The 26457-nt window shown below is 40.5% G+C and overlaps 1 protein-coding gene across 2 annotated transcripts in view; it reads right to left on the reverse strand.

Annotated features, from left to right (window-relative positions):
• Ctdspl2 (CTD small phosphatase like 2) overlaps nt 1–26457 on the reverse strand; it is an 86769-nt gene that overhangs the window by 41287 nt on the left and 19025 nt on the right. For both annotated transcript variants that reach the window (XM_004660872.2, XM_004660870.3), the window contains exons 2-3: nt 6619–6828; nt 991–1129 (exon numbers count right to left, since the gene is read on the reverse strand). In XM_004660872.2, the coding sequence (XP_004660929.1) occupies nt 991–1129; nt 6619–6804 (325 nt within the window). In that variant the 5' untranslated portion in view covers nt 6805–6828. The remainder of the gene's footprint in view (nt 1–990; nt 1130–6618; nt 6829–26457) is intronic.

Consider the following 26457-nt stretch of genomic DNA (forward strand, 5'->3'; position numbering starts at 1 on the left):
TTTCAGTTATACAGTAAGGTAATGATCAACAACTAGTACTACGGACACTCTGCCTAGATAATTCATTCTTTATTCTTTGCCAAGAAGGGCTATCCTGTGCATTATTTAAAGTTTAGTGCCCCCTAACACATTCCTTGGCTAGATGGTCACTATAAGGCCCTCAATAGCTTGTAAAAATTCTCATGGTTTCTGGATACACACCAATGTCCTACAGTAACAAAACCAACCACAGTTGAGAACTAGTTGAAGTGATACAAGTAACCACTATGCTTTTGACCCTGAAACAAATCTTTGTACACATTTCATCTAAGGTCAGTTCTTACTGCTTTAAGAAATGAGTCTATTAGATATCAAAATGTTGATCTACATTTTCTTTCTTTCACCGGTAGCATGTTATAAAAGCACCCTACATTTCCCCAGCCCCAATCCATGTACATTTTATGCTAATTAGTATAAATCTTATTCTACCTTTACTTACTTCAATTCAAAGTAAAAAAATTATAAAGATTTTTCTTTCACTTCATCCTTTAATATTCTATATATAATAGATTAAAACTGAAACAAAATTTGCTTACTATAAACATATATATATATGTGTGTATATATATATATATATATATATATATATATATATATATATATGTAAAATTTTATTTTATTTTAAGGCAGGGTTTCACTCTAGCCCAGGCCGAACTGAAATTTACTATGTAGTCTCAAGGTGATCCTCCTCTGACTCCCAAATGCTGGAATTAAAGATGTGCACCACCACGCCCAGCTCTATCTATTTTCAGACAGGGTCTTGTATGTTGTGGTAGCTGGCTTTGAGCTCTTGATGCTCCTGCCTCTTACACCCATGCCACCACCCCCAAGTACTGAAACTATAGGCATGTGCCTGGTTTCAATAGAGTTTGTAAAACATGAATATGTCAGATAAGAGGAAAGATGTTTATGAGTATCTAAAATGAAAATATTATCTAAACATGAACAAACCTCCATTTACTTGACTTTTCCGTCTTACTCGAGATAACTGTTTGTTGGGCTTTTCTCCTGCTCTTGGTGTTGATGTGATCAAATTATTATCTATATCACGTTCAATTCTACTCCGTTTCGAAGGATTTTCTCTCTCTTCCTTAAGATACAAGAGGAAAAAACATGCACTAAGCATTAGTCTACCTTATAGATTAATTTTTTTGTTTTTGTTTTTCAAGGTAGGGTCTCACTCTAGCCCAGGCTGACCTGGAATTCACTATGTAGTCTCCGGGTCGCCTCAAACTCATGATGATCCTCCTACCTCTGCCTCCTAAGTGCTGGGATTAAAGGCGTGCACCATCACGCCTGGCCTTATGTTATATTTTTAAATGAAAAATAGAATATATAATTCTCCTTTTACATTTCTTGGGGGGGGGGAATGCAATTAATACCAAAATGCAATCAAAATAATAAAACTGACAGTGCTCCGAAAGTATTAATGCAATTACTCTATACAATTACAGCATTCCCAAAATTCAGATTCTCTCAAGCTTCCCTTAAATTTTCCATGGTACGGAAATACTACATTAAATTTTCACCAGGATTGTTATTTTTAGAACTAAAGAACAAAGATCACTTCCTTGAGTACTCAGGGTGGGAGTAGGATCTCCACTGAATCTGCTGACAACCACACACTATCAACATACAAAAGCTGCCACTGCTGGTCTCAATTAGCTAAATGCCTAAATTAATAAGCAAAACTATTAGCTGCCTTATTAGCAATTCTCGTGTCCACTTTATATACTATTTCTGTAGTACTATGACTGGCTAAAATAACATACTTCCAAGTACTAGCCAGATATATTTTACTCTATACATCCATTTTTCTCACTTGCAACACTTTCTAGAGTCATAAATGCATGAGTCATTTTCTTAAGTGCCCTTAAATTCCATGCGGTTTTAATGTTACTACCTGAAGTCACTTGGTAAATAATAGATTTTCAAATCTTTTCACTGTATTTAATTTATACACTAAATTTTTCCTCTCAATTTCTAAAAGTAGATTACTTTTATAGCAGTTTTAAAATGTAACCTTGGTATTATAAATGACATTATAATTTCATTTTTGGATCAAAAAGAACAAAATGTATTACTAAAATTATCATTCAAGGGCCAGAGGGATAACTCAGTGGTTAAAAGTACTTGCTTTCCAAAGCTTGAAGGCCCAGGTTTGATTCCCCATTACCCATGAAAACCAGATGAAGGGACAGCTTAGCATTTAAGCGCTTGCTTTTGAAGCCTAAGGATCCTGGTTCGAGGCTTAATTCCCCAGAACAGATGTACAAGAGAGTGCATGGATCTGGAGCTCATCTGCAGTGGCTGGAGGCCCTGGTGTGCCCATTCTCTCTCCATCTGCATCTTTCTCTCTCTGTCTGTCACTCTCAAATAAATAAAAATAAAGACTAACAAACAAAAAAACTGGTGCATAAAGTGGTGCATGTGTCTGGAGTTCATTTGGGTTCTTCCCATTCTCTTTCTCATAAATAAATAATTACCATTCAACACAGAATTTTACTTTTACTTAATAATTTATCTAATTTGAAGTAGCTCCATCAAAATATTATGACAGTACAACATAAAACAATGCCTTAGTATACACAAGAAAATTCAAATTTTTACTATTAGTCCCCTATAGTTTTAAGTGATAACAGAAAGCATACGTTAAACATGGGAATCTCCATTAAGAAAAATTAAAAGGTCTCTCTTTATAAAGTACTTGGAGAAGAGAATGCAACAAAGTTTAAACTACACTAAGCTTCAGCCTCCCCTAGAGGAAGAGCTGCTATCATTACATTCATTCCTCAAACCTAGTTCTGAAAACCCTAGGAATAACAAAGCTTACTAGGAAAAAACATGGATTCTACAGGTGCTACAAGAGTATGCTGGGGCAGATCACTAAATATTCCTGTAACGTTTGTAACCAAAGCACTAACACAAAACAATGATTAGGACCTCCAGAGAGAACTTGGACATCAACATGTAGGAGGTAGGAGCAGCTTAGATGTTACCTCAGGGTGAAATCACAATGAAATAAAAAAACATGGCTCAGGGACCATTGTAGAAGAGGTGCCAGAGACTAAGAGTAAAAGGACAGAGGAGTGTTTTAGAATACTGTCTTCCAGACACAAAGTAGCCATTACATTCGTGACTGCACAGTGGCTGAAGTTACCTTCATAAGGCCTGTATATGAGGACTAACAAAAAAGAAAGAGAGAGAGAGAGAGAGAGAAAGAGAGAGAGAGAGAGAAGACGTATCAAACAGGGATAGGCATAGTGGCACACTCCTTCCCAGCACTTGAGAGGCAGAGGTAGGAAGATCACTGTAGGTTTGAGGCCAGTCTGAGAATTCATAGTGAATGCCAAGTCAGCCTGGGCTAGAGAGAGACCCTACGTCAAAAAAGAAAAAACAAAGATGGACTAGATTGAAAAAAGAAGGGGATAGAGTGGAGAGGACATTGGGGAGAGGAAACCAAGGTGAGTGGTGGGAGAGGATTATGATCAAGATACATTGTATGTATGTACAGAGGGTTGTCAATAAGTTTAAAGAAGAGTGAATAAACAGAATAAATTATATCTTTAAGAGAAAGAGAAGGCAAAATGAAAGGAAAAAAACTTATTTTTCTTTAAGGTAGGATCTTACTCTGTAGTCCTAGGCTGACCTAGAGAACTCAGGGTGATCTTCCTACCTTTACCTCCTAAGTGCTGGTATTAAAGACATGCACTAATACACCAGCTAAGAAAAGAGATTTTTTTTTAAAAAGAAGAAGAAATAGCAACAAATACTGAAAATAGACAAATGCACACCAGGCAGAAAAGAGCAATCTTGTTTTCAAGGAAAGAAAATGGAGGGTGGTAGGAAGGGATTATGATCAATGCATACAGTATATACGTATGAAGGTTGTCAATAAAAAGTTTCTTTTTTTGTTTGTTTGTTTTTTTCCAGGTAGGATTTCACTCTAGTCAGGGTGACTTGGAATTTACTATGTAGTCTTAGAGTGGCCTAAACTCATAGCAATCCTCCTAACTAAAAATAAAATAAAATAAGAGACTGATGGAGAGGGGGAGGGGATATGATGGAGAATGGAGTTTCAAAGGGGAAAGTGGGGGGAAGAAGGACATTACCATGGGATATTTTTTATAACCATGAAAGTTGTTAATAAAAAAAACTGAAAAAAATATGCAGTACTGGCTGGAGAGATGGCTTAGTGGTTAAGATGCTTGTCTGGGAAGCTTAGAACCCAGGTCCAATTTTTCAGTACCCATGTAAGCCAGATGCACAAGGTGATGAATGCGGAGTTTGTTTACAGTGGCTAGAAGCCCATTATCTCTCTCTAGTAAATAAATGAAATATAAAAAAAATTAACAAATATATACAATACTTTTTATTATTGAGGAGAAAGATTGAGACAGGTTTTTTTTGTTGTTGTTTTGTTTTTGGTATTTCGAGGTAGTGTCTGGCTCTAGCCCAGGCTGACCTGGAATTCACTATTTAGTCTCAGGGAGGCAAAAATCTTGTGGTGAATTCTTCTACCTCTGCCTTCCGAGTGCTGGGATTAAAGGTGTGTGCCATCATGCCCAGCGAGACATGTGTTTTGTTTGTTTTGATTTTGTTTTGAGGTAGGGTTTCACATTAGCCCAGGCTAACCTAGAACTCACAATGTAGTCTCACAGTGGCCTCAAACTGCAGGAGATCCTCCTACCTCTGCCTTCCCAGTGCTGGAATTAAAGGTGTGCACCATCGCTCCTGGCTTGAGACATGAGCTTTTGAGGCAGAATCTCACTCTAGCACAGGCTCACCTGGAATTCATGGTGTAGCACTAGGCTACGTCAGCCTTCTACCTCCGTTTTCCCACCTAAAGGGGACTACAAGATGCATACCACCACCCAAAGTGAGACAAGATCTACAGAAGACAACTCAGGCTGTCTTTGAACTGGCTATGTAGCCAAGTATGACCCCACACTTCTGATCTTCCTGTACTGGCCACCCGAGAGCTAAGATTATAGGCATGTACCACCAATATACACAGTATCTCAGTTGCCTATCATTGTTTTGTAATGAAGAACACTTAAAGTACTAAGCAATTTTCTTATATTATTAACTGTAGTCATTATGCTATAAAACAGACCTTGACTTAATTCCTCACATTTAAGTGAAATGATACAGCCACCCAGGGATAGGTATCTCCTTACTTTTGTGTCTTTATCCAGGATCTCATTCTAGCCCAAGCTGACCTGAACCTCACTCAGTAGCCCAAGGTAGCCATGAACTCATGATGATTCTCATCCCTCAACCTCCCCAGTTTGGGATTAAAGGCATGCAACGCCTAAATTTTGTTATGTTTTTTCTTTATTGCTTACTTTACTATTTATTTATTTATATAAGAGAGAGGCAAAAACAGACAGACAATGGGCACAGCAGGACCTCTAGCCACTGCAAACAAATACCACAAGCATGTACCATCTTATAAACTTGCCTTTACAAGGGTACTGGGAAATCGGTCCTCAGGCTTTGCAGTCAAGTACCTTAGCTACTAAGCCATTTATCCAGCCCTGATATGCATTTTTTAAGATTTATTTTTATTTACTTATTAGAGATGGGAGGGGGTATAGAGAGTGGGAATGGGCACACCAGGGCCTCTAGCCACTGCAAACAAACAAACATATGTGGCACCTTGTGCATCTGGCTTATGTGGAATCTAGAGAATCAAACCTGGGTCCTTAGGCTTTGTAGACATGCACCTTAACCACTAAGACCCAGCCCTTGTGTTTTAATTTGATTTTGAAAAAGGATCTTGCTATATTTGTTGACAGAGCTGGCTGGGATTAAAGTGATGCCATGTCCTGCTCTTCCTCTTCCCTTTTACAGGATCTAGAATCACCCAAGAGACAAAGCCTTAGACATGTGTGTGAGGGATTTTCTAAATTAGTTGAGCTGGGGCAGTAGGCACCATTCCATGGGCTGGTGTCCCAAACTGAATAAAAAGAAAAGAATCTAGTTTAGCACCAGCACTCATCACTCTCAGCTTTCAGAATGCTGCCACCATGGTGGATTGCATCTGTTCAAACTGTAAGATTAAAGACGCCTTTCCTCCCCCAAATTGCTTGCCAGGTAACTTGTCAAAGGAACAAGAAGTGTGGATAATATACCTAACTAAAGATACAAGTCTTATGTTGCCCAGGCCATCTCCCACCTTAACCTCACCAACAACTGGGACAGTAAACACTCAACATTGCCTGCTTCAAAGATTATCATCATTACAAACTGGCAGGCTATATTTTAAGATGCCCATTCTCATTAAACAATTCACATATCCAATAAGGTGGATGATATATAAAATTTATTTTGATTTCAGTGGCTTTTTTATTTCTATTATCGATTTACTTGTGTAAGAGAGATGGAAGCCAGGTATGGTGGTGCACGCCTTTAATCACAGCACTTGGGAGGCAGAGAGGCAGGAAGATCGCTGGGAGTTCAAGGCCACCACCCACAGACTACATAGAGAATTCCAGGTCAGCCTGGACTACAGTGAAACCCTACCTCGAAAAACCAAAAAAAAAAAAAAAAGTTCTTGTGAGGAAAAACCATTACCTTGGGTGTGCTTCCTTTAATGAATTTTTTAATTGAAGACAATAAGCCAGTTTCATTTTTTGATGGTTTTTCTCCTCCTGCAGGCAGGCTATCATCAACCTCTGAGTATTTCCTTTTTGCTCTGGCAGTGCGCTGCGTTTGGATTTGACTTGATTGCTGAGAAGATTTCCTTGTTCTCAGCTTCATTTTTTATGAGTGCCACATGTAAAACTGTAAGAGAAAGATAGCAAACAAAGGTTATTAAAATTCAACTGTAAGACCAAATTTGCCCAATTTGTAATAAAATTATCTAAAAATATCTCTTGATTTAAAAAAAAAAGGATTGTACTAAATGAGGTAGCTGAGGCCCAGAAAGCCAAATGCCACATGTTCTCTCTCATATCTGGATCCTAACTACTTGTATGTGAGTTGGAGTAAAAATCGGTAGCAGAGGCCAGTAAGCTTGAAAGGGGCTATAAAGGAAGGAGAAGAGGGGAGGCCTGAAGGGGATGGCAGTGTATATATGTAAGCAGAGGAACATCCCTGGGGATGCAATGGCCTAAGTGAGGTCAGGGGAAGGGACTGAGTACAGGAAAGGTTGGGAAAAGGGCTAATCAAAATTTAAAATAAATCCAGGTGTGGTGACATATACCTTTAATCCCAACATTTGGGAGGCAGAGGTAGGAGGAACTCTGTGAGTTCAAGGCCACTCTGAGACTACATAGTGAAATCCAGGTCAGCCTGGCCTACAGCAAGACCCTACCTCATAAAAATAAATGTTATGAATAAGCCAGATTGTTACTAGAAAACTTTCAGTGCCAGGGATGGGATATCTTCCAGTGACTTGCTGGCCAGGGAGGTCCCTGATGTCCCCACAACATTACAGGCCATTGCTGAGACTCTTGGTTTCCCACCAGTATTAGATGATGAGACCCTATTACTGAAGAATACTCATGCTTGGGCAGCAGGTCACTGAGTAATCAAGGTGGAAAAAGCTATGCTGCCTGCAGACCTATGGGAGAGAGAGATCATCAGCAGTGATAAACAACAGTGGACATGGTTTGCCCTAAGATTGGCTAGTCAGGTCAGATGAGCCAAGTGGTGCAATAGCGGCATGTCTATTATGAGGGAAAACAACCACTCTCTAATTGGGCTGGAGGCCCACTCCACAGGAGGGAATACATGTCTGGTACTGAGAATCTAATCAAAAGCCTATCGTGGAGGAGGTCATGAGCCCTACAGGAGTAATGCCTCTGTTGTCTGGACAAATGTATATATTATGCCCACCAGACTGTCCTCTTAGCACTTTTTAAAATGTTTACATCCATCTATTAAAGCTATTCTCACTTTTGGTTAGAGAAGCTTCTCTTTTTAGATGGCAGAGACTACTACGGTGAGTCAAAAGTCACCATAGTGCTAAGAAGAAACAGTGGAGTGTTTAGCACTGAGACATTTCTATTACACCTTCCAAGGCTCATGGTCCATTTTGAAAGAAGTGACAGAAAGAATGTAAGAGCCGCCGGGCGTGGTGGCGCACACCTTTAATCCCAGCACTCAGGAGGCAGAGGTAGGGGGATCGCTGTGAGTTTGATGCCACCCTGAGACTACCTAGTGAATTCCAGATCAGCCTGAACTACAGTGAGACCCTACCTTGAAAAACAAACAAAAACAAAAATAATAATGTAAGAGCCAAAGGAAGGATAGGACTGCTTACAATGTAATCTTCCAGACAAAAAATGGCCCACATATCCATGACCTCACAGTGCCTGTCACTACTTATACAAGACCCTCATAATAGGCACTACTTATACAAGACCCTCATAATAGGAGGAAATGATGATGACATCAAAATAGAAAGGAGACTAATTGGAAGGATGGCAATCAAGAGTAGGTAGATTTGAGAGGGGGAAAATGGAAGTGGAGGTCGGAATTATCAGTTTATTGTCTATCCTTACGAAAGCTGTCAATAGAAAAGTTAGAGAAAAAAATTAGCACCATTAAAGAGCTGAAAAGAAACCAAAGTGGAATGTCCAGCACTGAGACATCTCTCACACCTTCCAAGGCTCAGGGTCCATTTCATAAGAGGTGGAAGTGGTGGCGGAAACAATGTAAGAACTAGAGGAAGGGTAGGATTGCTTACAATGCAATCTTCTAGACACAAAATGGTACGGATACCCTTGACCTTGCAGTGGCAGTGCCTGGTACTACCTACACAAGAACCTCGTAAAAGAAGGACCCTGGTCCAATTCTCCAGTAACCATGTAAGCAGACGTCAAAGTGGCGCATGTGTCTGGAGTGTATTTACAGCAACTGGAGACCCTGGCGCACCCACTCTCTCTCTCACTAAGTAAAATAAATAAATGAAATATTAAATATAAAAATTAAAAAAATTGAGGAAGAAGGGATATGATGGAGGTTGGATTTGTGAAGGGAAAAGTAGGGTAAAGGAGGGAATATAAATAAAATAAAATAAAATACTGGCCAGGACTGGAGAAATGGCATAGCAGTTAAGGCACTTGCCTGTGAAGACTAAGGATCCATGTCTCACTCTCCCGGTCCCACAAAGGCCAGATGCACAAGGTGATGCATGCATATGAAATTTGATTACAGTGGCTGGAGGCCCTGGCATGCCAATTCTCTCCCTCTCTAGCTTAAAAAAAAATTGGCCCTGGGATAGTGGCACATGCCTTTAATCCCAGCACTCAAGAGGTAGAGGGAGGAGGACCTCTGAGTTCAAGACCACCTGAAAGTACATAGTGAATTCAAGGTCAGCCTGGGCTAGAGAGTGATACCCTACCTCAAGAAAAAACCACAAATATATGTATGTATGTAATATAATATACAAGTCAAATCTCTAAGGGAATAAGAAATAAGAAACTAACATTAAGTGGAGGGCATTGTGCTCTGTGTGAATATACACATGTGTTCCCATGTTTACATACACAAACTCCAAAACAACTTTCCTAGCAATTTTTGTAGTAATACAGCTTTTTAAAACACATGTATTTGCTTATTTTAGAGAGGAGAGAGACTAAGATAGCATATGGGCAAAGTGGGGCCTCGCGCTGCAGCACAGGAACGCCAGACACATGCATTCTTTTGCGTATCTGGCTTTACATGGGTCCTAGGGAACCAAACCTGGACTTTCAGCCTTTGCAATGAAGTACCTTATACCATGCAGCCATCTCTTCAGCCCTATGAAATATTATATCTTAATTATAAAACAGCACCAAAAGAACACTAGAGAAAAATGTATAACACGAATGTCTATACCCATGCCAAAATTATGTTTAACCACATAATGTAGTTGATAGAAATTCATTCACGTCTTGAATGTGTGTAATCAAAGGCGTGAAACAACCATGTAAGTGCAAAAGAATGGCTGGATCATTTTGTTACTCCAATCTTACATACACGACACTCTTAAGCCAGATTCGTAGGCTCAAGAGTGGTTCAGGGGTAGAACAAGTTCTTAGTACACAAGGGGTTACTTGGTTCTTTCCCCAAACCCTTATAATACACAAACACATCCTGGATAAATATTAAGAACAGGGCTGAAAAAATGGCTTAGTGGTTAAGGTGCTTGCCAGCAAAGCCAAAGGACTCAGGTTCAATTCCTCAGTACCCACATAAAGTGGCACATGCATCTGGAGTTTGTCTGCAGCAGCCACAGGCCCTCGTGTACCCATTCTCTCCCAAAGTAAGTAAGTAAGTAAATAAATAAATAAATAAATATTTTTAAATGCCAAAAACAAAATATGAGGGCTGAATGACCTGAATTCAATTGCCTAGTACCCATACAAAGCTAAATGCATCTGGTGCACACATCTGGAATTTGTTTGCAGTGGCGAGAGACCCTGGCTTGCCCATATTCTCTCTCTCAAATAAATATAAAAATATTTTTTAAAATGAGGCTAGCTACTTAAAACTCCTTCATCTTAGCTAGATACTGTAATTTCCGTGAGGCACACCCAAAAATTACTTTGTTTATTTAGTTACTGGTTTTTTGAGGTAGGGTCTCACTGTAGCCCAGGCTGACCTGGAATTGCCTATTATGTTTTTAAAAATATATATTTTACGGGGGAGAGAGGGAATTGCCATGGGATATTCTTTACAATTATGGAAATTTTCAATGAAAAAAGAACTACATATTTATTTTTAGCAAATCAAAATATATTTATTTTTTAATTTTTATTTGTGGTTATTTGAGAGCAATAGAGAGAGAAAGAGGCAGATAAGAGAGAGAGAGAATGGGCGAACCAGGGCCTCCAGCCACTGCAAACAAACTCCAGATGCATGTGCCCCATTGTGTATCTGGCTAACATGGGTCCTGGAGAATCGAGCCTCGAGCCAGGGTCCTTAGGCTTCACAGGCAAGCGCTTAACCGCTAAGCCATCTCTCCAGCCCATATTATTTATCTGAAAGAAAAAGGGGCAGATAGAGAGAGATAATGGGCGTACTATGGCCTCTAGCCACTACAAACAAACTCCAGATGCATGAGCTACCTTGTGCATCTGGCTTATGTGGGTACTGGGGAATTGAACCTGGGTCCTTAGACTTCGCTGGCAAACACTTTAACCACTAAGCCATCTCTCCAGCCCTGCTTCTTCTTTTTCTTTTTATGAGAGTGAGAGAGATTTGGTGCACCAGGGCCTTCAGCCACTGCAACTGAACTCCAAACACATGCACCCCCTTGTGTGCCTGTGTAACCTTGCAAACTTGGGTCACTGTGCATATGGTTTACATGGAACCTGGAGAATTGAGAACCTGAGTCCTTAGGCTTCACAGGCAAGCACCTTAACTGCTAAACCATCTCTCCATCCCTACTATCATTTTATAGATGAGAAAAATTAGTGGCTGAAAAACCTATCCCCAAACTTCGAACATTATTTAAAAACATACCCTTGGAGCTGGACATATGTCTCAGTGGGTAAAATGCATACCCTGCAAGCTTGAAAACCTGAGTTAAGATACTGAGAACCAGCTGGGCATGGTAGTGTATGCCTTCAATCCCAGCACTTGGGAGGCAGAAGTAACAGGATTGCAATGAGTTAGAGGCAACCGTGAGACTACATAGTGAATTCCTGGTCAGCCTGGACTAGAGCAAGACCCTACCTCAAAAAAAACAAAAATAGGGCTGGAGGGATGGCCTATTGGCTAAGGCATTTGCCTGCAAAACCAAAGGACCCAGGCTCGATTCCCTAAGATCCACATTAGCCAGATGCACAAAGGGGCGTATGTGTCTGGAGTATGTTTGCAGTGGCTGGAGGTCCTAGCATGCCCAATCTCTCTCCATAACTCCCTCTTTCTCTGCCAAACAAATTAATAATAAAAATAAAGTATAACAAAGTGGCTATGCACAACATAGACTACATATTTAATATAATATGTATTTTTGCTTGGGTGTTTTTTTGAGACAGGTTCTTGTTACAGGTTTGTTATCTGTAACTTAAACCAACTTGCAGGTAGAAAATACTGTCAGAAGATCAGGTGAGTTGTTGTACACAAATTAGCACATCAAATGTTGAAAAGAATCACAAGTTCATGGCCCTTATGGGCTATGAAGCTAAGTTCCAGGATAGTCTAGGATACATGAGACTGTATTTAAAAAAGAAAAGTGCAACTGGGTGTGGCGGTGCACACCTTTAATCTCAGCACTAGGAAGGCAGAGGTAAAAGGATTGCTGTGAGTTTGAGGCCACCCTGAGACTACAAAATGAATTTCAGGTCAGCCTTAGCTAGTGTAAGACCCTACCTTGAAGAAAAAAAAAAAAAAAAAAAAAAAACCCTGCCCAAACCAAACATATACAAATAGTTCCCAAACCATTCCCTTGCCATTGTCCCCCAAAGAGTACAGTGTAAAGACTGGGGAGATGGCTCAGTGGCTCAAAGTGCTTGATTGTAAAGCCTGCCAGCCCAAGTTCAATTTCCCAGAACCTACAAAAATAAAAAATAAAACAGATGCACAAGGCTGGAAAGATGGTTCAGTGGTTAAAGCACTCACCTGCAAAGTCTAAAGACTTGGGTTCGATTTCCCAGTGACCACATAAATCTAGATGCACAAGGTGGCACATGCATCTGCAGTTCATTTGTAGTGGCTAGAGGGCCAGGTGTGCCCATTCTCTACCCCCCAAGTACTGCCTCTTCCTCTCAAATAAATAATAAAATGAAATAAAAACAGATGCACAAAAGAATACAGTGTAAGAAATAGTATGCATATACAATTTACATTGTATTAACTTTTACAAATAATCCAAAGATTTTAAAGAATATAGGAGGATATATTCAGGTTATATGCAACTATAACAACATTTTATATAAGGGATATGAGCAGTTATGGATTTTGGTAGTGAGGGTGGTAGAGGTGAAGGGAGATACTGTAATCAATTACTCACACAAATGTGACTGCATTTGCCTTAGCACCTGAAGCTTAAAATAAAATGCAGAAGACAATGATACTATTTATACCAATGATTAACTTTCAAAGAAAGTCTAAACACAGGTCTGAAGAGATAGCTCAATGGTAAGGAGTTTGCCTACAAAGCTTGGTTTAACTCCCCAGTTCCCACATAAAAGTTGCATGTACAAAGTGGTACAAGAATGTGGAATTTATATCAGCAGTAGCTAGAGGCCCTGATGTGCCCATTTTTTTTCTATGTCTCTTGTTGCTTTCTCTGCTTTAAAATAAATTTTAAAAAAATAAAATAAAATATCTTTTAAAGAAAAAAAAAACAAGGTAAAATCAGGCGTGGTGGCGCACACCTTTAATCCCAGCACCTCGGAGGCAGTGGCAGGAGGATCACTGGTTTAAGGCCACCTTGAGAATACAGTGAATTCCAGGTCAGCCTGGGGACTAGAGTGAAACCCTACCTGGGAAACAAAAACAAAAACAAAAACAGCTAAACAGGGGATGGTGGTGCAAGCCTTTAATCCTAGCACTCAGGAGGCAGAGGTGGGAGGACTGCCATGAGTTTGAGGCTATTCTGAGACCACATATTCATTCCAGGTTAGCCTGGAATACAGTGAGACCCTACCTCAAAAATCCAAAAAAGGGGCTGGAGAGATGGCCTAGCTGTTAAGTGCTTGCCGGTGAAGCCTAAGGACCCCGGTTCAAGGCTCGATTCCCCAGGACCCACATTAGCCAGATGCACAAAGGAGCGCACGCATCTAGAGTTCATTTGCAGTAGCTGGAAGCCCTGGCACACCCATTCTCTCTGTCTACCTTCCTATTTCTGTATATCTCTCTCTCTTAAATAAATAAATAAATAAAAATAAAATATTTTAAAAAATCCAAAAAAGAAAAGCTAAATTACCACTGTGTTAAAGAAAACCACAAAAGAAATCAGAAAATATCCAGTAAAAGTGAAAACATATATGGACTAAAACATAAATAGGGCCAAGAGGACTTGTCTCTCAACCTTGTGGGCTAGAGAAATCACTTAGCAATTAAGGCTCTTGTTTGCAAAGCCAAAACCCAGGTTCCATTCCCCAGGACCCACATAAGTTATTTAACTCCAAAGTTTATGTTATGTCAGGCTGGCCCATCTTTAGGTGAAAGTGGGGTACTGAAGTCACTCACGATAATTGTGTTGAGTGATACATGACTTTATATCTAGAAATATTATTTATAAGGGGCTGGGAAGATGGATCAGCAGATGAAGGCACTTGCTTGCAATGCCTGCTCTCCTGGGTTCAGTTCTCAAGCCACACACGTAAGCCAAATTTTCTGATCTTCAGTGTTTTAATCCATGGCTGGTACAATCTGCTGTTGGCATACCCTGTCACTGGGAGCAGGAACCTTCCCAAACGAAGCCAATCTGTCTGGAACAGTCTATGGATTTTTGTCTTGTTTTGTTATGTTATGCTATTACTGACTAGAGAGATTTGGGCATCATCTACCTCTTCTGACACCTGTCACCCAAGTTTTTTTATCCAATTTATTCCCTGCATGTCACCTGCCATCTTCACCTTCCATCTCTCATTTGCTAAATTTCTTGCTTTCTTGCAGCTCACTGTGTAGTCTAGGCTGGTCTTGAAATTTTGGTTCTACTTTCTCTTCTCAGTGTTAGAATTATGGGTGTCTGCTAGCATTATCAGCTTCTTGTTTCTTGTTTTAAAAATTGTTTGTTTGCCGGGAGTGGTGGCGCACGCCTTTAATCCCAGCACTCGGGAGGCAGAGGTAGGAGGATCGCCGAGAGTTCGAGGCCACCCTGAGACTACAGAGTGAATTCCAGGTCAGCCTGAGCCAAAGCGAGACCTTACCTCGGAAAAAAAAACCAAAAAAAAAGTTTGTTTGTTTGACAAAGAAAGGGAGAGAATGGGCACACCAGGGTCTCCACCCATTGCAAACGACCTGCAGATGTATGCACCACCTTGTGTATCCGGCTTACATGAGCACTGAGGAATCCAACCTGGGTCCTTAGACTTAGTAGGCAAGCACCTGCTAAGACATCACTCTGGCCCTTTTTGTTTCTTAAAGTAGAGCATTTTTTAAAAGCTTATTTTTAAAATATTTAATTTTTAATTTGAGAGAGGAGGATAGAATCAGGGAGAATGGGTGCACCAGGGTATCCAGCTACTGCAAAAAACCTCCAGACACGTGTGCTATTTGTGCATCTGGTTTGATGTGGGTACTGGGAAACTGAACCTGGGTCCTTTACCTTTGCAGGCAAGCACCTTAGGACTACTAAACCATCTCCAATCCTTGTCTTCCATCTTTTACTAGGCAGGGCCTCACTGTAGCTCAGAATGATATAGAATTCACTCTGTAGCCCCAAACTAGCCTACCACTGCCTCCCCAATGCTGGAATTAGAGGGGGTTGGGAGAGCAATGTAATCACATTATGGGTACACCACGGCCTTTTGCCACTGTAAACAATCTCCAGACATGTGCCACACTGTATATCTGGCTTTACATGGGCACTGGGGGAATCAAACCCAGGCCAGGAGGCATTGCTAGCAAGTACCTTTAACCACTGAGCATTTTCCCCAGCCCAATAAATGAATTTAGGATAGTATTTTAAGGCTGGGCATGGTGACACACCCTTTAATCCCAGCACTTGGGAGGCTGAGGTACGAGGATCACTTTGAGTTCAAGTCCAACCTGAGACTACATAGTGAATTCCAGGACAGCCTGGGCCAGAGTGAGACCCTACCTAGGGAAAATTTTTTTTTTAATTTTTTATTTATTTATTTGAGAGTGACAGACACAGAGAGAAAGACAGATAGAAGGAGAGAGAGAGAATGGGCGTGCCAGGGCTTCCAGCCTCTGCAAACGAATTCCAGATGCGTGCGCCCCCTTGTGCATCTGGCTAACGTGGGACCTGGGGAACCAAGCCTCGAACTGGGGTCCTTAGGCTTCACAGGCAAGCGCTTAACCGCTAAGCCATCTCTCCAGCCCGGGAAAAAAAATTTTAAAGATCAATCAAGCTGGCTTCATTTCTGAAATGAGATGGTTTGTATCTGGTTCAACATATATAAACCAATAAATTTAATACAGCACATTAACTACAATCAAGAACGTAGATCAGAAGCCTGGCGTGGTGGTGCATGCCTTTAATCCCAGCACTGGGGAGGATCACCACCAAGTTTGAGGCTTAACTCATAAGGCTTAACTGGGCTGCAACATAGTGAACCTTGCTTTAAAAAAAGGAAGAAAAGCTGGGCATGGTGGTGTTCATCTTTAATTCTAGCAGAATGAAAATGTGCACACCAGGGCCTCTTGTCACTGAAAACAAACTCCAGGTGCGTGCACCACTTTTGTGTTACAGAATCTAATCCAGGCCATCAGTCTTTGCAAGCAAGCACTTTTAAGAAGTTGTAACTGCTAAGCCATCTCTTCCACCCAGGGCTAGGCATAGCCGTTGTTATGATTGGGATTTGCCCATTTGGAGATAATCTTGCCGATAAGGTTTGGGCTCACTGAAAAAATTAATAAGGTCATAAGAACAGCATGAGCCGGGTGTGGTGGCACACCCCTTTATCCCAGCACTCAGGAGACAGAGGTAGGAGGAGGTGTGATTTCCAGTCTAGCCTGAGACCACAGAGTGAACTCCAGGTCAGCCTGATCTAGAGCGAGACCCTACTTCGGGAAAAAAAAAAAAAAAAGCATGAGGGATGGAGAGATGGCTTAGTGATTAAGGCATTTGCCTGCAAAGCCAAAGGATCCTGGTTCAATTCTCCAGGACCCATTTAAGCCAGATGCACATGGTGGTACATGCATCTGGAGTTCCTCTGCAGTGGCTGGAGGCCCTGGCATACCCATTCTCTCTCTTTTCTCTCTCAAATAAATACATAAAATATATTTAAAAGAAACCAAGCCAGGCGTGGTGGCGCACGCCTTTAATCCCAGCACTTGGGAGGCAGAGATAGGAGGATCACCATGAATTCGAGGCCACCCTGGGACTACATAGTGAATTCCAGGTCAGGCTGGGATAGAGTGAGACCCTAACCTTGAAAAAAAAAAAAAAAAAAGGAACCATAAGCTGGGGTAAAGGAATAGGATTACCCACAGAGATGTCATGCCCACAGAGATGAATTTTTATTGGGCTAGAGAGATGGTTTAGTGGGTAAGACATTTGCCTGGCAAGCCAAAGTACCCAAGTTCGACCCCCCCCCCAGGGCCCATGTAAGCCAGATGCACAAAATGGCACATGTGTTTGTAGTTCACCTGCAGTGGCTAGAGGCCCTGGCATGCCGATTTTCTGTGTCCCTCCCTCTCTCTCAATTAAATAATTAAAAAAAAAAAAACAGCCTTTTTTTTTTTTTTTTTGAGATGTTCTCATGTATCCCAGGCAGAATGGCCTTGAAGTTCTTATTCTCCTACTTTAGGGTGAAAGAACAAAAGAAGACAATTCAAGCAAATGGAGCTGGAAAACAAATAAGTGTGGCTATACTAATTGGCAAACTAGACATCATACCCAAATTAATCAGAAGACTTACAGGTCATTTCATACTAATCAAGGGAACAATTCACCAACAGGACATTATGATTCTAAACATATGCACATCCAACACAGGCACACTATTTTTTTTTTTTTTTCTGAGTCTCAATCTAGTCCAGGCTAATGTGGACTCAATGTTGTAGCCCCAAGCTGGCCTCAAACTCACTGTGATTCTTTCAGCCCAGAATGCTGGGGAATAAAGGCATGTCACCATGCCTGACTTGGCACATCTAATTTTATTTTTAAAAATCTACTACATACAAAGACAGAGATCAGCACTCTGAATCCAGTATTCAAGAAGCAGAGGTAGCAGGACTGCCATGAGTTCAAGGTCACCCTGACAGTACATAGTGAATTCAAGGTCACACTGGACTAGAACAAGACCCTACCTCAAAAAAACCAAACAAACAAAAAGGAAAAGAAAAAAAAAAAAGCCTGCAACTATAATTCTGAGACATGTCACTTATAAATTTAATTTGCAGGGCCAAAAATCAATCCCATGACATTACACATGCTAGGCAAGTGCTCTACCATAGTTTGAGATCACTACTTAAGTTTTAGAAATGTTTTTAATATTTTCTTGTTCTCTTACTAGCAAACTCTAAAGTTACGTTTTGAAACTCTGCTCAATGACTGGAGCGAAAAGTCAGCAGTTAAAAGCACTTGCTGCCGGGCATTGTAGCACACGCCTTTAACCCCAGCACTTGGGAGGCAGAGGTAGGAGGACCCTGAGACTACATAGTGAATTCCAGGTCAGCCTGAGCTAGAGTGAAACTCTACCTTGAAAAACAAAGTCAGAGATCACTCCCAACACAATAATACTGGCTGACTTCAATGCCCCACTAACACAAATAGATCATCTAGACAGAAAATATACAGAGAAACAATGGAATTAAGTAATACTATAAATGTACTGGACCTAACAGACATGTAAAGAACAATTCCATCAAGAGGCTGGGGAGATGGCTCAGTGCTTAAAGGTACTTGCTTGCAAAGCCTGTCAGCCTGGGTTCAAATCCCAAGGTTCCATGTAAAGGCACTTATGGGTCAAACTCGTTTGCCATGGGCAGAAGGCCTGTCTAAAAAGAAGGTGAAGCACGTGTGCCCATACACACATATATGCATACATACACAAATAAACACTTTTCAATAAATTCCATTAAAACACCACAAAATAAACATTAATAGTAGCCCATGGAATTTTATCTAAAATATAATACATATGATGACACATAGCATATCTCAACAAATTTAGGAAATTTGAACTGTCCCCTGGCACAATGCAATCATGTTAGAAATTAACAAAAGGAGAAATAACAGAAAATACATAAATTCTGGGAGATTGAACAACACACTACCAAACAATTAGTGGGTAATTAAGGAAATCAAAAAGTTTGTAGAATGAAATGAAAGTAAAAACACAAGATACCAACCAGGCATTTAATCCCAGCACTCTGGAGGCAGAGGTAGCTGCATCCCATGAGTTAGAGGCCACTCTGACAGTACACAGTGAATTCCAGGTCAGCCTGTACTACAGCGAGACCCTACCTCAAAAGAGCAAAAAAATAAAAAATAAAAAATAAAAATCTATGGGACTCATAAATAATCATGCACCTGAAGTGTTTGGAAAAACAGGAAGAAACCAAAAGTATCAGATGGAAGGAAAGAAAACAAAATCAAGATCAGGGTAGAAATCAATGAAACCAGTAAAAAGAACTGATGAAACAGTTTTTTTTTTTTTTTGTTTTTTTTTAAAGATAAGCAAGACTGACAAACCTTTAGCCACAAAGTAACCAAAAGAGAGAGAAGACTAATCAATAATAAAGACTGCCAGCAGGGTGGCAGACACCATTTAATCAGCTACAGAGTGAGCTCCAGGTTTGGTGCTTGCTTGTGGTGCTTGCTGTTTGGTTGTGTCTCTATGATTGGATCTGTGGAAGGGGGCCAGCTTCTTCTACCATCTATGGAACTTTCCCTAGATCTGTAAGTTTAAAAAAAAAAAAATCCTTTCCTCCCATAAGCTGTCTGTTTGGATATTCATCCTAGTAATGTGACACTGTCTACAAAACCTACATTCTGGGCTGGAGAGATGGCTTAATGATTAAGGCACTTGCCTGCAAAGTCAAAAGACACAGGTTCAATTCCCCAGGACCCACATAGGCCAGCTGCACAAGGTGGTACATGCATCTGGAGATCATCTGCAGCAGCTAAAGGCCCTAGTGTGCCCATTCTCTCTCTCAAACAAATGAATTAAAAGTATATATATAAAAACCTACATTCCACCAAAGTGGAAAATCCAAAAGAAACAGATAAATTTTGTGACACATAAGACCTAAGTTAAATTGGGATGAGATAACTAATTTAAAATAGATATACCAAGCAATGAAATTAAAGCAGCAATTAAAACTCTCCCAATCAAGAAAGTTCAAGGCCAGACAGGTTCACTAGAGAATTCTATCAGCCCTGAAACCACTGCTTTTCAAGTTATTTTATAAAATTATAACGGAGGGCATGCTCCTTAACAGCTTCTACTACACCATCATTATACCAGTAGCAAATCCAGATAGTTACAAAGATGACTTAGTAGTTAAAGTATCTGCCTACGAAGCCTAGGGACCCAGATTTGATTCCCCAGAATGCAAGTAAGCCAGATGCACATGATAGTTCACATGTCTGGAGTTCATTTGCACTGACTAGAGGCCGTGATTCAGCCCTCTCTCACACACACATAAATAAAAAATAATAATTTTTTTGTGCCAGACGTGGTGATGCACACCTTTAATTCCAGCAATCGAGGCAGAAGTAGAAGGACTGCTGTGAGTTCAAGGCCACCCTGAGACTACATAATGAAATACAGGTCAACCTGTGCTAGAGACCATACCTCAAAAACAAGGGGCTGGAGAGATGGCTTAGCGGTTAAGCACTTGCCTGTGAAGCCTAAGGACCCCGGTTCGAGGCTCGGTTCCCCAGGTCCCACGTTAGCCAGATGCACAAGGGGGCGCACGCGTCTGGAGTTCGTTTGCAGAGGCTGGAAGCCCTGGCGCGCCCAGTCTCTCTCTCCCTCTATATGTCTTTCTGTGTATGTCGCTCTCAAATAAATAAATAAATATATAATTTGTTTAAAAAACAAAACAATGAGGCTGGAGTAATGGCTTAGTGGTTAAGCGCTTGCCTGTGAAGCCTAAGGACCCCAGCTCAAGACTCAATTCCCCAGGACCCAAGTAAGCCAGATACACAAGGTGGCACATTCATCTGGAGTTCATCTGCAGTTGCTGGAGGCCTTGGTGTGCCCATTCTCTCTCTCTCTGCCTCTTTCTCTATCACTCTCAATCAAATAAATTAAATTAAAAATTTTAAAACATAATAAATGCTTCAAAAAATATCACCCACCCCAATAAATAGATTTTATTCCAGGGATGAAGAAATAGTTCTCAACATACAAAAATCAATAAATACAATGCATCACATTAATACATTCCAGGACAGAAATCAAAAGATCATTTCAATAGACAGAAGTATAAAAGGCCTTTGGCAAAATATATTACTTTACTACAAAATCTTTGGAGAGGAAGCCAGGCATGGTTGTGCACGTCTTCAATCTTAACACCCACGAGGCTGAGGTAGGATTGCTTGAATTTGAGGCCAACCTGAGACTACACAGTGAATTCCAGGTCAGCCTGGACTAAGGAGAGTGCTCTACCTCAAAAAACCAAAATAAATGAATAAATAAAACCTTTGGACAGTTGGAGACATGGCTCAGCAGTTAAGGCACTTGCCTACAATGCCTAACAACCAGGTTTCATTCTCAAGTATCCAAGTAAAAAGTCAGATTCAAAGTGGTGCATGCATCTGGGGTTTCTTTGCAGTGACTGGAGGCCCTACACATCCATATTCATTCACATTCTCACACACACTCTCTTCTTGCAAATAAAGATTAAAAAAAAAAAAAAACTTTGGAGACACTATAGATGGAAGCAACATATCTCATCATAATAAAGATTATATATGACAAACCTAAATCCAATACTATAAATGGGAGAAAACCTTGAAGCATTTCTACTAAGATCTTTTTAAAAATTTTTTTTGTTCATTTTTATTTATTTATTTGAGAGCGACAGAGAGAGAAAGAGGCATAAAGAAAGAAAGAGAGAGGGAGAAAGAATGGGCGCGCCAGGGCCTCTAGCCACTGCAAATGAACTCCAGACACGTGCACCCCCTTGCACATCTGGCTAACGTGGGTCCTGGGGAATTGAGCCTAGAACCAGGGTCCTTAGGCTTCACAGGCAAGCGCCTAACAGCTAAGCCATCCACTAAGCCCATTCCACTCCACTCCAGCCCTCCACTAAGATCTTGAGCAAAAGAGTGTCCATACAGGGTTAGAACGATGGCTTAGTGGTTAAGGCACTTTCCTACAAAACCAAAGGACCCATGTTTGATTTCCTAGTACCCACACAAGCCAGATGCACATGGTGGCACATGTGTCTTAAGTTTGTTTGCAATGGCTAGAGGCCCTGTGTGCCCATTCTCTCTCCCTCCCCCTTTCAACCTGTAATAAATAAATAATTTTTTAATGAATTAAAAATAAAAAAGTAGGCTGTGGTGGTACACACATTTAATCCCACCACTCAAGAGACAAAGGTAGGACCACCATGAGTTCAAGGCCAGCCTGGGGTGGAACAAAACCCTACCTGAAAAAAAAAAAATTAGAAGGAGTTAGGCTTAGTGGCTCATGGTTTCAATCCTAGCACTCAGGAAGCTGATGTAGGAGGTTTGCCATAAGTTCTACGCCAGATTTGGAAGGTTTGCCATGAGCTCTTGGCCAGCCTGGGCTACAGAGTAAGTCAAGAGACCCTTTCAAGTTGGAGGGATGGCTCAGTGGTTAAGATGCTTGCTTGTGAAGCAAAAGGACCCATATTCAAATTTCTAGATCCCACATAAGTCAGACACACATTGTGATGCAACCATGCAAGGTCACACATGCATACAAGATGGGGCATGCATCTGGAGTTTGATTACAGTGGCTAGAGGCCCTGCCATGCCAATTCTCTCTTTCTCATAATAAAAGAAAGAGATTCTGTCTCAAAAGAAAGTGGAGCACAGACAACTCCTCTAACCTTTACATAATTAACTCAGCACACCCATAGGCACACAAGCAAATAAGTAAGTAAATAAATAGGGCTGGAAAGATAGCTTGGTGATTAAGGAACTTGCTTGCAAAAGTAAAGACCAGGTTCAATTCCCCAGGACCCATGGAAGCCAGATGTACAAGGTGGTGCTTGTATCTAGAGTTCATTTGTAGTAGGTAGAGGCCCTGGCTCGCCTACTCTCTCTTAAATAAATAAAAATATTAAAAATGAATAAACAAAATAAACAAGCTAGGAGTGAGGGTAATACATTTTTAAGCTTTTAATTCCTTCACTCAGTTGGCTGAGGTAGGAGGATCTTAGTAAGACTCTGCTTCAAAATAAGTAAGAGCCAGACATAGTAGCACATGCCTATAATTCTAACACTTGGGAAGCTAGGATAGGAGGATGAGTTTTCCAGGACATCCTGGAACCACAGAGTTTCAGGACAGCCTGGGCTAGAGTGACAGCCTACCTTGGAAAAAAAAAGGAATGGCTCAGCAGTTAAGGTGCTTGGCCACTACCAGTACCTACGTAAAGCTAGATGAACAAGGTGCCACATTCATCTAGAGTTCATCTGCAGTGGGTAGAGGCCCTGTTGTGCCTCACTATCTCTGTAATTAAATAAATAAAATATTTTTAAAAATTTGCAGGGACTTCTGGTTAAAATGGCGACATAGGAACCACACCAAAGCAGCCTAGGGGAGAAAAAGCCAAAAAAAGAAAAAAAATCCCAGCAAAATTCACTCTTCTACTAAAAAGTGAGGTGTATATAAAATTACCAACGGCAGCAGAGAAGTAGGAGAGATCCAGAGCATCTAGAGCCCACACAGGCAGGCAGAAGTGGCTCCAGCAGCAGCGGCAGACAGGTCCGCAGGGACACCACTGCAAGGCTCAGCTTGAGCCACAGGAAAAGCCAGGTGAGGGGATTTTCCACTCACACCAGAGCTCTTCACAAACTCAAGAAACGTGGAGGGAAGACTGCAGTGACCAACGGAGGAGTAGATCACGAAGTAGAGGATCAGGTGGACTAGTGGGAGACCCACCATCCACAGCCTCCCCTCCCCCACTGCCAGCAAGCACCAGAGACCAGGAGCAGAGAGCTCAAGCACAGGGGGCCAGAGCAGCGATCCCACGAACCAACTAGCCTACTTGAACCCACAGCACAACAAAGACGGACCCAAGGAGGAGCGCAGCCTAACTGAGACCAAAATCATCCCAAAAGGTAACTGGGACACCAGATCAGTATCCACCAAATAAGCCTGGTATGTAGGCCTGAAAAGTGTTAATTGCACCTTCCATATCTGGATAAATTACATGATAAATCTGATGGATGGTCAGATTAGCCATTCTTAAGCAAGCTATATTTTGGGCTGGTTATTTGTTGCTTCTTGATTTATAGTGGCTTTGCTGCCTCTTCTGTTAGGAAGGGTCTCACTTGGACACAAGCTGACTTGGAACCCTCAACAGTCCGGAAATCTTAGTTTCCTTATTGACAGGATTAAGGGTGTGGGGCACCACACACCCTAAGGGACAGTGACTTTGTTAGAGGATCTGGTTGTCATAATACCTAATCTTGCATAAATACTCTCTGCTGTTTGTCATTGACCGTGTACATTGATTAGTTAAATTTAAGAATCTGCCTATATTTTGTTCCATTCAGCCTACTTGAATACTCTCATAGCAGGCAAACCCAACACCTTGGGTCACTGTTGTAGATATTCCGAGTCTTATGAGACACACCTAGCAACTTAAGCTCCTACCCTGAAGATATATAACATCAGATTGATTGATACATCTAATAATACTGCACCTAAGTAGAAAATCCAAGCATTAAATTAATCCAAGATGCAAAAACGTATATAATACAAGACACACCAAAACTCAAGATGATATAAATCCACCAAAAAGTATTAAAGCATCAGAAATGACCTCCAGTGAGAATGAGTTACAGGAAATGCCTGAGAAAGCTTTCAAAAGAATGATTATAAATATGCCCAAAGAAGTCAAAGAGGAAATCAAAGGAATCAACGAAGACACAGGACACAAATTCAATGAAATAAAGAGGTCAATACAAGACATAACTAAGGAAATAGAAATAATGAAAATCCAGTCAGAATTACTAATAATGAAGAACAAAGTTAATAGAATAAAAAACTCTGTACAAAATTTCACCAGTAGAATGGATGAAGGAGAGGACAGAATATCTAAACTAGAAGACCAGGTGGCAGATCTAATACAGTCCAACAAACACATAGACAAACTAATAGGGAGATATGAATGGGAATTTCAAGATATTTGGGACACTATGAAAAGATCAAACATAAGAACTCAGGGTATAGTAGAAGGAGAATTTCACTACAAAGGCATAGTAGGTGTTTTCAACATAATCACAGAACAAAACTTACCCCAAATTGGGAAAGAGATGCCAATGCAGATACAGAAATCCTTTAAAACACCAGACAAAACCTGGAAAGAACCTCTCCTCACCATACTATAATTAAACTACCAAACATACAAACCAAAAAAAAAATATATTGAAAACAAAGAGAAAAACCAAGTTACCTACAAAGGCAAGCCCATCAGGATCACAGCAGATTACTCAACACAAACTTAAAAGCCAGAAGGGCTTGGAGTGATGTATTCCAAGTTCTGAAAGATAACAGCTGTCAACCATGATTACTTTATCCTGCAAAGCTATCCATTCAAATAGATGGAGAAATAAGGACATTCCACAACAAAAGCAGCCTAAAGGAATACTTGCAGACAAAACCAGCTCTACAGAAAATACTTGAAAAAAAAAAAAAAAGAAAGAAAGAAAGAAAGAAAATACTTGAAAGAATCCTTCATGTTGAATTGAAAGAAACACATATAAGGCACTGTAAGAACCACAAAAAAATTGGCAAAAATAAATACACACCTTTCAATAATATCTCTTAATATTAATAGCCTCAATGCCCCAACCAAAGAACATAGATTTGCACAGTGGGTTAAGAAGCAGGATCCTTCAATTTGTTGCCTCCAAGAAACTCACCTTTCTACAAAGGATGGACACTATCTTAGGGTGAAAGGTTGGAAAACGGCGTTTCAAGCAAATGGGCTTAAAAAAGAAGCAGGGGTTACTATCCTAATATCTGACAAGGTAGACTTCAGTTCAACATTAGTTAAGAAAGATAAGGAAGGTCACTTTATATTGACTAAAGGCACACTCCAACAGGAGGACATTACAATCCTAAACATATATGCACCTAACATGGTGGCTCCCAACTTCATCAAACAAACGCTATTACAACTAAGGTCACAGATAACACCAAACAGAGTTGTAGTGGGTGACTTCAACACCCCACTCTCATCAATTGACAGGTCATTCTGGCAAAAAATAAACACGGAGGCATCTGAATTAAATGAGGTCATAGAAGAAATGGACCTAACAGATATATACAGGACATTTCACCAAAATGCTGCAGAATATACAGTCCTTTCAGCAGCACAAAGCAAATCTTAATACAGGAAAACTGAAATAGTTCCTTGTATTCTACCAGACCACAATGGAATCAAACTACAAATCAATGGCAGAAAAGCTACAGAGCTAAACAATACACTACTAAATGATGAATGGGTCAATGAAGAAATCAAGAAGGAAATCAAAAAATTCATAGAGTCAAATTATAATAAGAACACAACATAACAAAACCTTTGGGACACAATGATGGCAGTCCTAAAAGGGAAATCTATACCTTTAAGTGCCTGTATTAAGCAATTAGAAAGGGGCTGGTGAGATTGCTTAGTGGTTAA

Source organism: Jaculus jaculus, chromosome 8 (assembly GCF_020740685.1).
Source record: "Jaculus jaculus isolate mJacJac1 chromosome 8, mJacJac1.mat.Y.cur, whole genome shotgun sequence".
Lineage (NCBI taxonomy): Eukaryota > Metazoa > Chordata > Mammalia > Rodentia > Dipodidae > Jaculus > Jaculus jaculus.